This window comes from Protopterus annectens, chromosome 2.part1 (assembly GCF_019279795.1).
Source record: "Protopterus annectens isolate FY-2018-M chromosome 2.part1, PAN1.0, whole genome shotgun sequence".
Lineage (NCBI taxonomy): Eukaryota > Metazoa > Chordata > Ceratodontiformes > Protopteridae > Protopterus > Protopterus annectens.
The window spans coordinates 336,859,706-336,875,437 of record NC_056729.1 but is presented as its reverse complement, the minus strand read 5'-3'; the positions used below and the strand labels follow the sequence as shown (position 1 = coordinate 336,875,437).

At 43.7% G+C, this 15,732-nt stretch overlaps 1 protein-coding gene across 1 annotated transcript in view; it reads left to right on the top strand.

The window, feature by feature from the left end:
* Positions 1–15,732, top strand: part of ZCCHC4 (zinc finger CCHC-type containing 4) — a 1,048,879-nt gene that overhangs the window by 67,722 nt on the left and 965,425 nt on the right. The window contains exon 3 of the mRNA XM_044062164.1: positions 15,295–15,377. Coding sequence (XP_043918099.1) covers positions 15,295–15,377 — 83 coding nt within the window. The remainder of the gene's footprint in view (positions 1–15,294; positions 15,378–15,732) is intronic.

The following is a 15,732-nucleotide window of genomic DNA, read 5'->3' as shown; positions in this document are numbered from 1 at the left end:
TTTTAGAAATTTTACACTATATTCTGTCTGTCAGTTATGAGAACATTAATTATAAATTGTATAAGTAATTTTACATCATATCCTGTTTGTCAGTATAAAACCAGGAGTTTGGGAGACTTCCTGGTTTTTCTGAGGAAGTTCACGTTAAAAATAAAAAGTGGAAGAAAGCTCTAAATCATACATCTGGCTGTGTGGTTACTTTCCGTTTTTTTTCAGTCACCGAGTATCCTGTACTGATAAGAGAAACAGCCATGCTAGTAGGTAATAATGTGACAGTAGCACCTTGCAAACCCCACACACTATCAGAGCAGGATAAACACTGCCATATTTGAATAGGTAAGATACCAGACCTCCCAACTGTGACTGATTTACAGGGATGTTCCTGATTTGCAAACAAATGTTAATTGTGCCCCACTGACTCCCTGTGAAATGTACCAACAGTAGGCAGAAAGGTGGGGAATCCCATGTAATGGTAACTGTCAATAAGTTAAAGTAGACACTACTTGCATGTCAGAAATGGTGTAGTAATACATATGCTCAAAATACCCCACAGTCACAAACTGCAGAATACCTGAAATATATCACGGGTGTATCCCACTGATATGTACCATTCTCTGAGGCTGCTCAAATATGCACCTGAGAGTTTCTGAGGTCTGCAAGTGTCAGAAACTCACAGGCATATCAGCCTGTTTGCTGTCGCACACTGTGTGAATAGCTGTAGAATTGCTTCCACAACCACACCCTCATGTAGGAGTACAACCCAGAAATATCAAAGGATGTAGCCATCTAATAAAATAAGGACAGTATAGCAGTTTACAAGCACTGCATGTGCCTGATATTCATAACTGTTAGTACAAAGTACAAGGCCCCACTACTGCACAGCAGCAAAATACGATACCCTTGTAGGTGTCAAACCCCACACCTTGGCCTTACCAGACTGCATGCAGTACCCCCAAACCACACCAAACATATAAGAAATTGCTGCTGAAAGAAATATATCATGCATTACAAGGACTGAATGTAAATGGAAAATAGAAAAGCCATAGCAACACATTCCAGTAAAGACACATAGCAGGCCTTCAAGGAGTGAATGTAAAGGCTAAATAGTGAAGCCATAGCAACAAATTGCAAGAGCTACTGTTGTATACCAGTTAATCCACAAGTCCCACAGGAAACTACATACTCCCATGTAAACAGTATTAGTATTATTAGGTGTGAGTTAACATACACACTGAGAAGAATGAACTGGAAGAAGCAACAGTCAGGTTTCAGTACAACATGCTTTTCATTGCCTACAACACAGCCTTAGATATGAGAGACATACCAACCTTTTGACTCACAGAACAGTTTCCACAGCAAACCAGCATGGTCCCCACCTTGAAAAACTGAAAGGGCTATGCCTACCTAACCTAACATTTTATAGCACTGTCCTGAAATCACAGTGAGGACTGCAATTACCACACAGCAGGCTGCATGCAATTAGTAAATGCTGGCTAACAATTGGTGCAGAGGCCATCACATGCACATGTGCAGATACCTACAAAAGCAGCCTGTACTCCCAGTCCACACATGCAATAATATCATTGCAGCAACTGGAGGGAGAGAGAGAGAGAGACAGAGAGAGAGAGACCAAAAAAAATAAAAAGAAATACAAATAAAAAACCATCAAGCCAGCAGCAAGGCAGACAGCCAGCAGCAAGGCAGACAGCCAGCAGCAAGCCATACAGCAGAAAGGCAGCAAGCCAGCAGCAAGCCATACAGCAGCAAGCCAGCAAGCCATACAGCAGCAAGCCAGCAAGCCAGCAGCAGCAAGGCACACAGCCAGCAGCAGGGCACACAGCCAGCAGCAAGCCATACAGCAGCAAGGCAGCCAGCCAGCAGCAAGCCATCAAAAAAAGCAGTCAGAAACAAAGGTAATGTACACTACATAATCTAATAATCTACATACTGTGACCCCTCCATATGTGTTAGCAGTCTGTATCTATATGTATATGAAGATGTGCATAGGGCAAGGGACATACTGCAACTGTTAGTGAAGGCTGGACATACATATGTAGTTGAAGGTTGATATGTGCACATATCAATGTAGGTTGTAGTACAACGTACAATGTAGGTTGTACAGTAATGGATGTTTAGAAGTATGTTAGTGTGTGTATTTGTATGTGTAAATAAAAAAATATATATCTATATGTATATGTGTGTGTGTGTGTGTGTGTATATATATATTATATATATATATATATATATATATATATATATATATATATATATATATATATATATATATATATAAAATTTACATATATGTGTACATAGAGAGGTATGTATAAATAGATAGACATATATAGATAGAATATGTATATACATATATATGTAATAGACGCATACATATCTAGATATATATATAGATACGTACACGCATACAGACAGATATGAATGTCTAGAGATATGTATGTATATCAATATCTCTCTCTCTCTCTCTGTGTGTATGTATATATATATATATATATATATATATATATATATATATATATATATATATATATATATATATATGTATATATATACTGAGAGAGGCACATGTGTGCAGATGTATTGCAACAGGTGCCTGGTGACAAAAGCATGGACTGAACACCAGTGTGGATACTGGAGTACCATACCCCATTCCAAAACACTATGCCATATGAGTCACCCTGTGTAACTGTTTGACAGGAGCAAGTACAATCACATTACATGTGTCCCAAGGGGCAGGGTAGCATAACACTATGCTGCCCTAGGCCCAGGGCCAATAGCATAGTACCTACCTATGACACAATGCACACACACATGTACTCATTGCAATACCAACTATGTGAGGTGGAATGAGTGTGCCACTGACTGTGTGCAAGGTCTGTAATGGTGTGATTGCTCAGCATGACTTTGTGTCTGTCATGGTAGTGTGTGTCCTCCGTGTGAGGCCAGAGAAAGCTGTGTCAGTTATTGGGATACAAACATACTACATTGCCATATATTGTGCTGTGGTTCCCTGTATATGACTGCGGTGTAGGTAGGGGTATGGCAGCAAAGACTAGGGTGCATTACCATTGAAACTGTAACTGTGCATTGCATGCATTGCATGGGATGACAATATTCCCCATCCATTAGCTTGATACATACCCCCAGTGTGAGGTTGTGCATTGGACCTCAAACAGTGTGCCGAGTGCTGGTGTATACTAGTTTGTTGTATGGAGTGTGGCAGGCACTGTCACACAGTTGTTGGCTGAGCACTGATGTGTTAATTTACATGTGTATCCCCTGATAGACAGACAGATGCTATATATGGCAGTTCAGTAATAGCAGTACAGTAGAGTATTATGTGTGCCATATTACTTGCTCACATATTTTTCTTTTCCTTCCAGGGCGATGGTGCATTAGCGCAACCCCTGTTATTCGGCTGCAGAGGATATGGAGATATACCAGAGCCTGGTGCGGGACTTTTCAACACACTCTTTTCTCGGACCAGCCAGAACCAGCAGGAGAGGGCTGCACTGTGGCAAGACCTTGTCCGTCGGGTAAATGACATAGGCATGCATAACCGGACATATGAGCAGGTACGCCATCACTGCAGGGATTTAATTAGAAATGTCCATCAGTGTGCATCTGATATCCACAGGCAACAGCTTGCCACAGGTGGTGGGATACCTATCCACCCCCCCTCACCAGACTGGAGGAGCTCCTCCTAAGTGTTGTGGCTCCAGCCCAACAACAACAACATCCACAGACATGTGTAATGATGGAGGCTGGAGCCACACAGCATGTGGACATGGAGTGTGCAGGTAACATGCCATATCTGTAGTTGAGTGTTCTCTGCACTAGTAGTTTATGCATGTGTGAGATGTAAACTGTGTGTGTAGCTGTTATCCTGGAAATTCCTGTGCAAGATTGATATTCTCAATATCGTCAGTACACCTGCCAACTGTTGTACTACTGTACTGTATCATACTCACAGTATCAATGGCACAGTTATACCCACTGACAATAACTGTCTTATTTGTGCAGGTCCCTCTGGAGTAACAGCAAGGCAGCCAATCCGTGCTGGTGAGTGTGTAATAACAATACTATTAATACTAATGATGTACTGAGGAGTGAGCATGTGTGCATGTGGCCATGTGTGCATGTGCCCCTGTGCATCTGTGGTAACATTGTGTACACATTGTAAACTGTGTTTCCTGTCTTCCTCTCACAGGTTCTGATGTTGCTCTGGTGGAGTGCAGCAGGGTACCTGAAGCCACTGCTGGGGATAGTGATAATGATGATACATGTGTAATGGCACAGGGAGGTGTGACAGGGTCTGTTGTTGGTCAGCCAGTCGACAGTACACAGCAGTCAACCCCATCACTGCGCACAGTCATCCTGCCAATACATCCATTGTCACCAATGTCCTTAGCTGAGGGACAGCATACAGTAGGCATTGACCAGGGTAATGTGGTATCAGTGGCACATGCATCCCCTCACAGCAGCCATGGCCAGAGTCCTGACATGGTACCGCACAGGCATATGTCCAGGGGTTCTCGTGGGAGCATCCGTGGTCGTACTGCCCCTGTCAGATGTGCCCACAGAGGTCTTTCAACCTCAGCTATGTTCCAGGCTGTAATGCAGGCACAGGCACGTATGGAATGGTACACCAGACAGGGTCTGAGGGAGCTTAGAGCACATCGCACTGCTATGAATGACACTATGCGTGACGTTGCGGCTGCCATCCATACTGTCGGCGAGGTCATTGACAGATGTTGTGGGGACACATTAGATCTGTTCCACAACTATATGTCCATGAGCCAGGGCAATGCAGGACGGTTGAGGCGTCGACGTGGACGTATGCCAGCAACATCAGCAGCTGGCATTCGTCGCGGACGACGACAAACCCGCAGCCGCTCCCATAGTGCCAGTACCAGCCCCAGCAATGCTGGGTCTGTGCTGTCATCAGACCGCCCTAGGAGACCACGTGCACATGGCTCTGGACAGTCCCAGCAGGGACATGTGTCCAGTCATCAACCAACTGCTTCTGATGACAGTACCCAGTCTGGCTTAGTACCTGATACTGTCCGTAGCACCCCTGCCAGGCACAGGTACCGTGTCTGTGGCCAGAGACAGTGATCTGTATGACCTGGCAGGTACAGTCTGTGGCTGTCCACAAACACCCGTATATGGCAGCCATGAGGTGGAACTGTGTGCATGCATACACACATGCATAATGCTAGCACCTAGGGCTAACACACACACACACACACACACACACACACACACACACACACCGCATCAACATTGCCCCATGTTGTACTGTTGTCCCTCACTAACGCACACACACATACATGTTGATTGGATGTGTCAATGGCAGACTCGGGCATACCAAGTACACACCCTGTGTATATGATGAAACTGTGCCACCTCCTGCAATCTGTAACATTGATGCAGGAACAGGATAGCATGGTGCTGATGCACAGGGTGACTACATAAACTGTAGTAATATTATCATGTTAACAGTACAGTGTAATGATATCATTGTGGGTATATCCCAGCATGCCTGATGCATTCACAGTATGATTGTCATTGTAGTTTTTTTATACACCACTGTTAATTACAACAGTGTAATGTCTGCACATCTTTGCATTCTGGTGGTAAGGCTGAAAACACAAACCCACCTACATAGGTAGCACAGGGGAGAAGAAAATGGAAGTAATGATACTCGATGTCAGACATGTACACCACAAGATGCATGCAGTCCAAACTCTACTCAGCATGGAGAATGTTAATATCTGTGCAGTAACAGAAAACAGGTTCAAGGCTCCCAAGAGCACCCTAGCACTACCAGGTTACACCTCATACCATGCTTGACAGCCCCAAAACACGGAACTAACTATGAAAGGAGGGTGAGTCTCAATAAATGTCAAGGATACCCACACCCCCAGGTTGTTGCCACAGCATGAAGAATCACAGACTATCCACGTGCAACTAACAGTGGGTAAAACTGCCTTCCAGTTCATCGTCTGCTACAGACCACCCTCCTAAACCCAGGAAACCCACTTGGCCTACTTAAGAACACATGAATATATGAAGGTGTCTCCAAACACCATTATATTGGGCAACTTCATCTACCCACACATAGACTGGGTGCATTACTGTAGCTCCAACACCCTAGGCGAAAGGTTCCTAGAATTCATAAACTCAAATGCTATGGAACAACTTGTTACCACTCCCACAAGAGGGGAAAACATACTGCACCTGATCATCACCAACATGTGGACTCTATGCTCCAGACCAGAAGTGTATCCCTCACTGTTAAGATGACACCATAGAGTAATCTCACTGTATATTCACATACCAACCTCAGCCCCTGCACAGAAAACCACAGTGAAAATGTTGTGTAAAGCAAATTCCATGTATTCACATGAGGCAGGCTTCACACATGGGAACTATTTAAGGTCACAGGTACATATCTCTATGTGGCACACACATAGCTCATGTGTGCATTGAAATTACTGTTATAATATATGTCATACAATAATAAAAGCACCACCCACCACACATTGACAAACTGTGTGACAAAAACACACATGGCATTTGTAGGATTCAAACCCCTAACTAACTATGTTATGACACTTGTGAGAGATACATTAGCAGAGCATGCTATTCGAATTACTGGGAGGTTTCCCTTCCCCTGCTATACTTATAGGGTGCTGACATCATCAGTGTTTACAAAGAGGAATGTACATCATGTAGTGTGTTATTCCAGTTGCCAAAAGAGACATTTCTTTCAAAGAGAATTGCACACACCCTGCCCCCCGCCCCCAAACACACACACACACACACACACACACACACACACAGACACAGAGCATTTGCAGGATTCAAACCCCTACCTAACTATGTTATGACACTTGAGAGAGACGCATTAACGGAGCGTGCTATTTGAATTACTGTGAGGTTTCCCTTCCCCTGCTATACTTATAGGGTGCTGACATCATCAGTGTTTACAAAGAGGAATGTACATCATGTAGTGTGTTATTCCAGTTGCCAAAAGGGCCATTTCTTTCAAAGAGAATTGCACGCCCCCCACCCCCAAACACACACACACACACACACACACACACACACACACACACACACACACACACACACACTCACTGAGCATTTGCAGGATTCAAACCCCTACCTAACTATGTTATGACACTTGAGAGAGACGCATTAGTGGAGCGTGCTATTCGAATTACTGGGAGGTTTCCCTTCCCCTGCTATACTTATAGGGTGCTGACATCATCATTGTTTACAAAGAGGAATGTACATCATGTAGTGTGTTATTCCAGTTGCCAAAAGGGCCATTTCTTTCAAAGAGAATTGCACGCCCCCCGCCCCCAAACACACACACACACACACACTCACTGAGCATTTGCAGGATTCAAACCCCTACCTAACTATGTTATGACACTTGAGAGAGACGCATTAGCGGAGCGCGCTATTCGAATTACTGGGAGGTTTCCCTTCCCCTGCTATACTGATAGGGTGCTGACCTCATCAGTGTTTACAAAGAGGAATGTACATCATGTAGTATGTTATTCCAGTTGCCAAAAGGGCCATTTCTTTCAAAGAGAATTGCACACACCCTGCCCCCCGCCCCCAGACAGACACACACACACACACACACACACACACACACACACACACACACACACACACACACACTGAGCATTTGCAGGATTCAAACCCCTACCTAACTATGTTATGACACTTGAGAGAGACGCATTAGTGGAACGCGCTATTCGAATTACTGGGTGTCTTTTCTTCTCCTGCAGTATTTATAGGGTGCTGACATTATTTAGAAAGATGCATGTACATCTATTACTATCCCTCAGTGTGGGGGATAGCATATATATGCATTAACAGGCGCCTACTTCAGGGTCACATATGCACATCAGCACTACCAGGTTATGTTTTATACCATGCTTCGTGACCACAGGACTTGTAACACACAACACAACCAGTTCAGACCACCCCTCCCATATCTAGGAACCACACTTGTCTTCCTTGGGAACAGTGTAGGATATGAAGGTGTTCACATACACCATTACAGTGGTTAACTTCAGGTACAGAAATAATGAGTGGGGGAACTACTCAGGCCTCAACAGCATCACCCTACAGCCACTACAATTTGTGCATCCATGTGCTATGGCAGAAATACTCACCACAGCCACAAGGGGGAATACATATTGGACCTGACCATCACCAACATGGGGACTCTATGTTCCACACCAGAGGTAGACCATCATTGTTAATATCTGACCATAACCAACTTTCCCTGGACATCCATATCCCATCCCCACCCCCAGGCAAGGAAATCACTGCAAACAAAGTATTTATCAAAAGCAGACTTTGCACTTGTGAAGACTGGGGTGGAATACTTCAAAGGACCCATGCTGGAGGATTATACAGGCCAATCTGCAGAATCCTTGACAAATGCATTCTATGAGCATCCGGAAGGTTTGCATTGATCATGCTATCCCAAATAAAACCAAGACTCCTCCACAACAGGAGACCTGTCTGGTTTACAGCAGCCATATATAAGCTGTACAACAGAAGGAGGGAGCTAATACATTACAGAGCAATATCCCACAGAGGGAGGACATCTCTGAACAGTATTGGCAAGACACTTCAGTCCCTCAAAATCATCACTTGCAAGTGTTGACAGTGAAATTGTCCAGACACTGCAGATAAGGCTCCCCTCAGTGTGGAATTGAATCCCAGTTAATGTTGGACATAACCCCTCGCCAACCCTCTTCCAGCATACTCCAGACACATGGATGTGACATTGCAAATTCAACCCCTGGGATCTCCACTGTGTCCCTGCTTGATGGAGGCACAGCACACTAGCCTTAAACGGTGCCTTCTGTGACATACTTTACAGAGGCACAGTAGCCTACTGTACTGGGGAGGCAGGCGCCAAATACACTCTGGCTAAGCTTATGTATTGCCTAGGGCAAACAGCCTAGTATTGACCTCTACACCCATATGTTTAAGTTTCAGATGCACAATATTTGTTGCTGATAAACTGTTTGCAGGTCTTTATTGCCATAGCTTTCCCTGTTTCTATGAACAACTTGTGTATCTGTGGAAGATGTTTGAATATGAGAGGGATCCACTATATTACTTATGTCTCTGTTGTCATTTAACTGTGTGCACTGGGCAGATTGCTGTATTGTGGGAGGTTCCTGGCTTAACACATACAAATGCCAGATATGTGTGGCCAACTGCTATACTGAGACATGGCTGCCAGATATGTGTGGCCAACTGCTATACTGAGACATGGCCTAAGTGTGTGAGCATGCCCAGTTCAGGCTTTCCATGGCTTGTTGCCTGACATATGTCTCATTTATCAAAGTGTGCGAGCATGCTCAGTGTGACCTTTCCATATGTTGAGATCTGAGGTCCACCACATTTGTGGTTGTGTGTGAACTTCAACAATATTTCACATTTATAGTTGTGTGTTGGAAGTCATGTTGTGTTCTTACTGCCCAACTGCTTTGTGTCTGAACCCAACAGGGATTATGCTGTGCCTGCAGGGTTACCATGGGATAGTTTGCATACAGTTGTCAACATTCTTTCATACTGACCAAACACTGTAATATTGTATAGTGTACTGGTTCAGTACTTTCACTGTGGTGGACAGTATCCTGGGTTTCAGTCCTATCACTGCTTTAAGTATTCATACTGAGCACACCAGACTGGTTAAGGGCCAGTTGTGCAAATATGACCATGTTGCATTTTGTTCAGCTATGGCCTACTTAAACCAGGCTTGTCCAACATTAGTAGTGTATTCCGCAACTTGGGTGGACATTGACAAACACTAGGCTATGTGCCCTAGGCCATTTCTAATGCTAGTCAGTGTGTTTGTCCTTCAACACACATTTTAACTGGATTTTGGCATGACATTTTTCAAGGTTAGTATACTGTGCCTCTGTCTACCCGTGACATAAAAGTGATATCCAGGGTAAACCTACCATCTCCCATCCACTCATCAAGATTCCTCTTGAAGAGAGTCAATGAGGGACTCTCTGGCTAACCTGGACTGGGAGTTTACTCAAGAGTGGAGGGAGCTTCTGGGTTATGGATCAATCACTACAGCATGTCCTATTTATGTCAGTGCTGAGGTTCAGGTCTCTCGTGCATAGCTCACTGGCATTCAGATTTTACAAGGTGCAGCATGTGCATTGATTCCAGCTTGGACATGGCTTTATACATCAGGCACAGATCGCCTCTGGGCAGGCAGTATGGCACTGTGTGGAGCTGCAGTTTGTTTAATCAGGCAACACATGGCATCTGTTAGAGCCCTTTGATCCTCCTGGTGAGGTACTTTTGAGGTCTTTCCAGTTGCTGGAGGTGTCTGCTAAGGTACATCCCACAAGGGCCATTGTACTCAATCGTGTGCCTGATGCAGGATGACTGAAGAGGCACGATGACCTTTCCCTGATCTCGATGTGAATACCTGCATGATTAGGTGGGTATATGATATGTTTCTCTAATCACTACGGCCACATGGTTGTCAAATGCAAGATTTCTATCAACTTGTGTCCCCAGGTGTCTTATTACTTCTAAAGTACTTAATGGGTTAACACCTATGTGGTAACTGGTGGGCACTTACTGTTTTTCCAAAGGGGATGACTATACACTTTTCTGCATTTAGCTTGATGACATGGCTCTGGCACCAGTTGTCTGTTTCTATGAGGCCCTTTTGTAGGATGCTTGTGTCAGCTGGAGGGTCAGATATGGTGCCCAGTTTGTACTCATCTGCAAACTTGTTCAGACATAGTCCTTCCATGTTGGCCTGTACCTCTGGGAAATATATACCAAACAAGGGAGGTCCCAGGACCGAGCCTTGTGGCATGCCAGTTGTAGCTGGTTTGGAGTCTGACATGGCTGCAGCATTTCTGACCATGTCAGTTCTGTCCTTGAGCTGGTTTGCAACCCATCTACTGACATGGGGGTTTATATTTAAGCTGGTGAGCTTATCTATAATGAACAAGTGGGGTATTGTATGGAAGTCTTTTGCAAGGTCCAGATAGGCTGTGTGGACCACATTCCCCTCATCAATGGCCTTGGTGACTGTTTCAAATGAGTCAACCATGTTTAAGGGGCAGGATCTGCCCTTAAGAAAGCCACACTGGGTAGGGTCCAGTGTCTGTAGGTCCCAAATATCTTTATTTTTGAGGTCCATGATGATCCTTTCCATAGCTTTGCAGACCAAGCTAGTCAGGATTCTGGGGTGATAGTTTGCAGTATCCATTCAGGCACCACCTTTGTGGAGAGGGACCACTGTTGCTGTACACTGCTCTTTGGGTACATATCCTGTGGTAAGGCTGAGATTGAGCAGTAGTTTTATTTGGTGTTCCATTCTTCTTGGAGTTCATGTTGGACGCAGCCCAGGACACCATCTGGTACCATTGATGCTGTGTGTTTTGCTTTGGAGACGCTGGCTGTTACCTGAGCATCTGCAATGTCAGGGGGCCAGCACTCTGCTGGGATAGATATTTGGGCATTTGGTGGGGTGGGGGGGATTTTGCACTGAACCTGTCAGGTTAGATGTTGGCAATGTGTGTGGGTTTGGTGTATTGTTTGTAATTTTGGACTAATTCTGAGCATATCTGTGAATTCCCACCAAGGTTCCTACCAGCAGTTAAGAAAGCCTTGTGATTATCCTTAGTGTCCTGTACAATTTGTATCTTCATAGGTTCATACTAGGCTATCTGCCCTAGGGCATTTATAAGCCTAGCCAGAGTGTGTGTGGCTTTCGCCACCCCTTGGAATGAGAATATTATGCCCATTTAGGGTTTAGGTTACTGTGCCTCTGTGTAGTAGTGACACAGAGATGACCCCCGGTGTAAACCTACGATCTCCCATCCACTCGTCAAGATTTCTCTTGAAGAGAGTCAATGAGGGGCTCTGCCTAACATGGACTGGGATTCTGTTCCAGAGTGTAGGGAGCCTCTGGGTTATGAATCTGTCCCTCCAGCATGTCCTATTTATTTCTGTGTTGAGGTTCACATCTCTCGCTCTCGTGGCTCTGATGGATTTGGATTTTCTGAGGTGGAGCATGTCCATTAATTCTGGATTGGACATGGCCTTGTACGTCAGGCATAGATCGCCTCTGAGTAGGCAGTATACGACTGAATAGAGCTGGAGTTTCTTCAGCCGGGCAGCATATGACATATGTTTGAGACCCTTTATCCTCTTGGTGAGGTACTTTTGGGGTCTTTCTAACTGCTGCAGGTGTCGGGTAAGGTACATCCCAAATGGGGCATTGTACTCAATTATGGGCCTGATAAGAGAAGAGTATAGGGGCACAATGACCTCTCTTGATCTAGATGTGAATCCTTTCATGATAAGGTGGGCAATATAGATGGTCTTCCTAACCACCTTGGCAATGTGAGTGTGAAATGAGAGGGTACTGTCAACTTGGGTCCCTGATTACTTCTTCTGTACTTAATGGATGATCACCTATGTGGTAATTTGTGGGTACCTTGTTTTTCCCAAAGGGTATAACTATACATTTTTTGGCGTTCAGTTTAAGGCCATGGCTCTGGCACCAGTTATCCGTTTCTATGAGGCCTTTCTGAAGGATGCTTGTGTCCGCTGGAGTATCAATTATGGCGCCCAGTTTGCAGTCATCTGCGAACTTTGTCAGCCACAATCCTCCTATGTTTGCTTGCACCTCGGAAAAATAAATGCCGAACAAGAGGGGTCCCAGGACAGAGCCCTGTGGGACACCGCTTGTGACTGGCTTAGAGTCTGACATGGCTCCAGCAATTCTGACCTTGTGGGTTCTGTCCTTGAGCCAGTTTGCAACCCATCTTATGACATATAGGTTTACATTTGAGCTGGTGAGCTTGTCTATGATGCCTGAGTTGGAGTATTGTGTCAAAGGCTTTTGCAAGGTCAGGGTAGGCGGTGTGAACTGCCTTACCCTCATCAATGGCCTTCGTGACTGTTTCAAAAAAGTCAACCAGGTTCGAAAGGCAGGATCTGCCCTTGACAAAGCCGAATTGGGTAGGATCCAGTGTCTGTAGGTCCCCAATATCTTTGTTTATGAGTTCCATAATGATCCTCTCCATAGCTTTGCAGACCGGGCTCATCAAGCTTATGGGGCGGTAATTTCTAGGGTCCGTAGAAGCACCTCCTTTGTGGAGTGGGACCACTATTGCTGTACGCCATTCTTTGGGTACGTATCCTGTAGTAAGGCTGTGATTAAACAGCAGCCTTATGTGCGGGTTTAGTTCCTCTTGGAGTTCATGTAGCACACAACCCGGGACACCGTCTGGTCCCATTGATGCTGTGTTTTTAGCTTTGGAGAGGGCAGCTCTCACCTGGGAATCTGAGATGTTAGGGAGGCTACACTCTGCTGGGATAGATATTTCTCCTTTTGGGGGGGGGGATTTGCACTGAACCTGTCTGCCAGAATGTTGGCAATGTCTGTGGGTTCAGTGTATTTTGTGTCATTTTGGACTAACTCTGAGCATATCTGTGAGTTTCCACCCAGGTTTCTAACATAAGTAAAGAAGTGATCACTCCAAAAACAGTGTGCTAGCAAATACGGCAGATGCACGTGCCACAGTAGCTTAAATATTTAACAAACAAAAAGGCCAGCACCAGGGATGGAAGCAGAAATAGAAGCAAAAATATTTTATTGTTTGAACCAGACCGGTTTCAGCTTATAGCTTTCTTCAGTGGTTATACATGATCTGTGGTTGACGAACTGCATTTAAATAATGGAACCAATGAAGCAAATAATGTCATAATTTCCTGTTAGACCCAAAAAAAGTAGTGCAAATGAAATTCATTTTTATTTCATTTTTGCATGGGGGTACGTTGCCAGTGGCTACATATTTGGCCATTGGCATGCTGCCTGGAACATATGCAACCTTTATTTGGAGCTGACAAGGCTCCATTGTGTTATTTGCAGAATGGTACTCAGTTGTCAACTGAGTACATTTCTGCAGATAACACGGCTCTTAACACGGACAGGTTTCTGCTTCCTGGATCGCTAAATTACCTCATTTGCATGCCTTTCGGCTGCAGGTGAGGTAATTAGCATATCCACGCCCTGTCCGTGTAATTGCCGTTTTAGGAGCTCTCTTACACGCCCCTACAGGCTCTTCCTGGATCGCTATGACTGCATGGAGTCTTACACTACTCTTAGACTCCGTGCAAGCCATCGTGAATCCTGCCCTATGTTTTTAGCTTATATAGCTACCAAGTTATGTTTTATGCACTGTTTTGTACTCCACAATCTTTGAACAGCTAGATCTTTTTATCTTCTCATAGTTGCACTGAAACCACTGATATTGCTGCTGTCTTGGACCTTCATTCTAATATGGTTATCTGTTTGACAGCTTGGAGAATGGCAAATTACATGGTTTACTTACTCTTGACTACGAGCTTCTGATGTCTTCAGCATTTGACTGTAAACTGAATGCTGCTATATAGGATTACTCATGTACATCTGCTTGGCATAACAAGCAGTTTAGCAGACCTATGTTGACTTTCCTGACCACTCTTGTTGAGTTATTATTGTGTTAGACCACTGATGATACTCTGTGATTCATGCCTCTAGTGTTAGTTTTATGGGCTGTTTTATCCATTTCAAGCTTACACTGCTAGAAAAGCAGATCACACACAGTTTTTGCTCTCCTGTAACTTAATAGTGGTACTGCATTTGCAGTATTCATGGTCACTTATTAAGCATATTAAATGCAATAAATTACTTTAAATTGACAGGAAAGATAAAAAGGCAGCTTTTCTTGCTTGGTTGAAAATAATTTCTCACATTTAATTTTGTTTTCATTCTCATCTTATACTAACTAGCCTGCCAACAGTCAGTAATGTAATACTGTATTAACCAATTTATTAGCAGGCATATTTCTGGCATTGTGTTCCACTAGGAGGAATGGAGGTCCAAAAAACAAACAAAAAAAAAAAACATTATCATTGCAGAAATAAACAATGGCATTCTGCAGCAGTGTACATCATCCTGATAAAAGGAAGAAGCCACAGAGTTGAAAGAGATCTAGTGAAGTAAAATAAACAAAATAAATCTGGAAAAGTGAAAAAGAAACTGCTTTGTAAAGAAATTATTCTAAGGAGATAGCATCCTGGGTTTGTGACTTGAGAGAGCCAATAGTAGTTTATCATATTTTGGACAAAAATAATGTTAATACAAAACACACTTTTAAATAGTTATGTGATTTAACACTCTTATTTATCTTATTTCAGGTATCAGAATCTAGGCATTTAGCCCGAGAAGAGTACAACAAAAGTCGTATGCCTCCATTTACACATGCAGAATACAGAAGAAGGTAGATTATAGTGTCTGTGCATATATGGAAATGTCCGGTTTTGCTAGGGCACTGTACTTGTTCTATCAGATTTCGAAGCCATGTAACAAGTTTATTTACATAAAATGTCTATAGTGAGTTCTTTGAGGGTGGTGATATTATGTGCCTCATACATAAAATGTGAAGCCATAAATATGGCACTTGTATTTATATATGAGCTGTATTAACTTACATGACTTAAGGCTAATTTTTTGCATTTCATTTTATTTACACTGTTTATCTGTTAAACACATGAAGTTAGATTTCTGAATAAAGATAGTCTTGTGTTTGAAAAATCTATTTTTTAAAATGTTTAATGGATGTAAATTCTTTATTG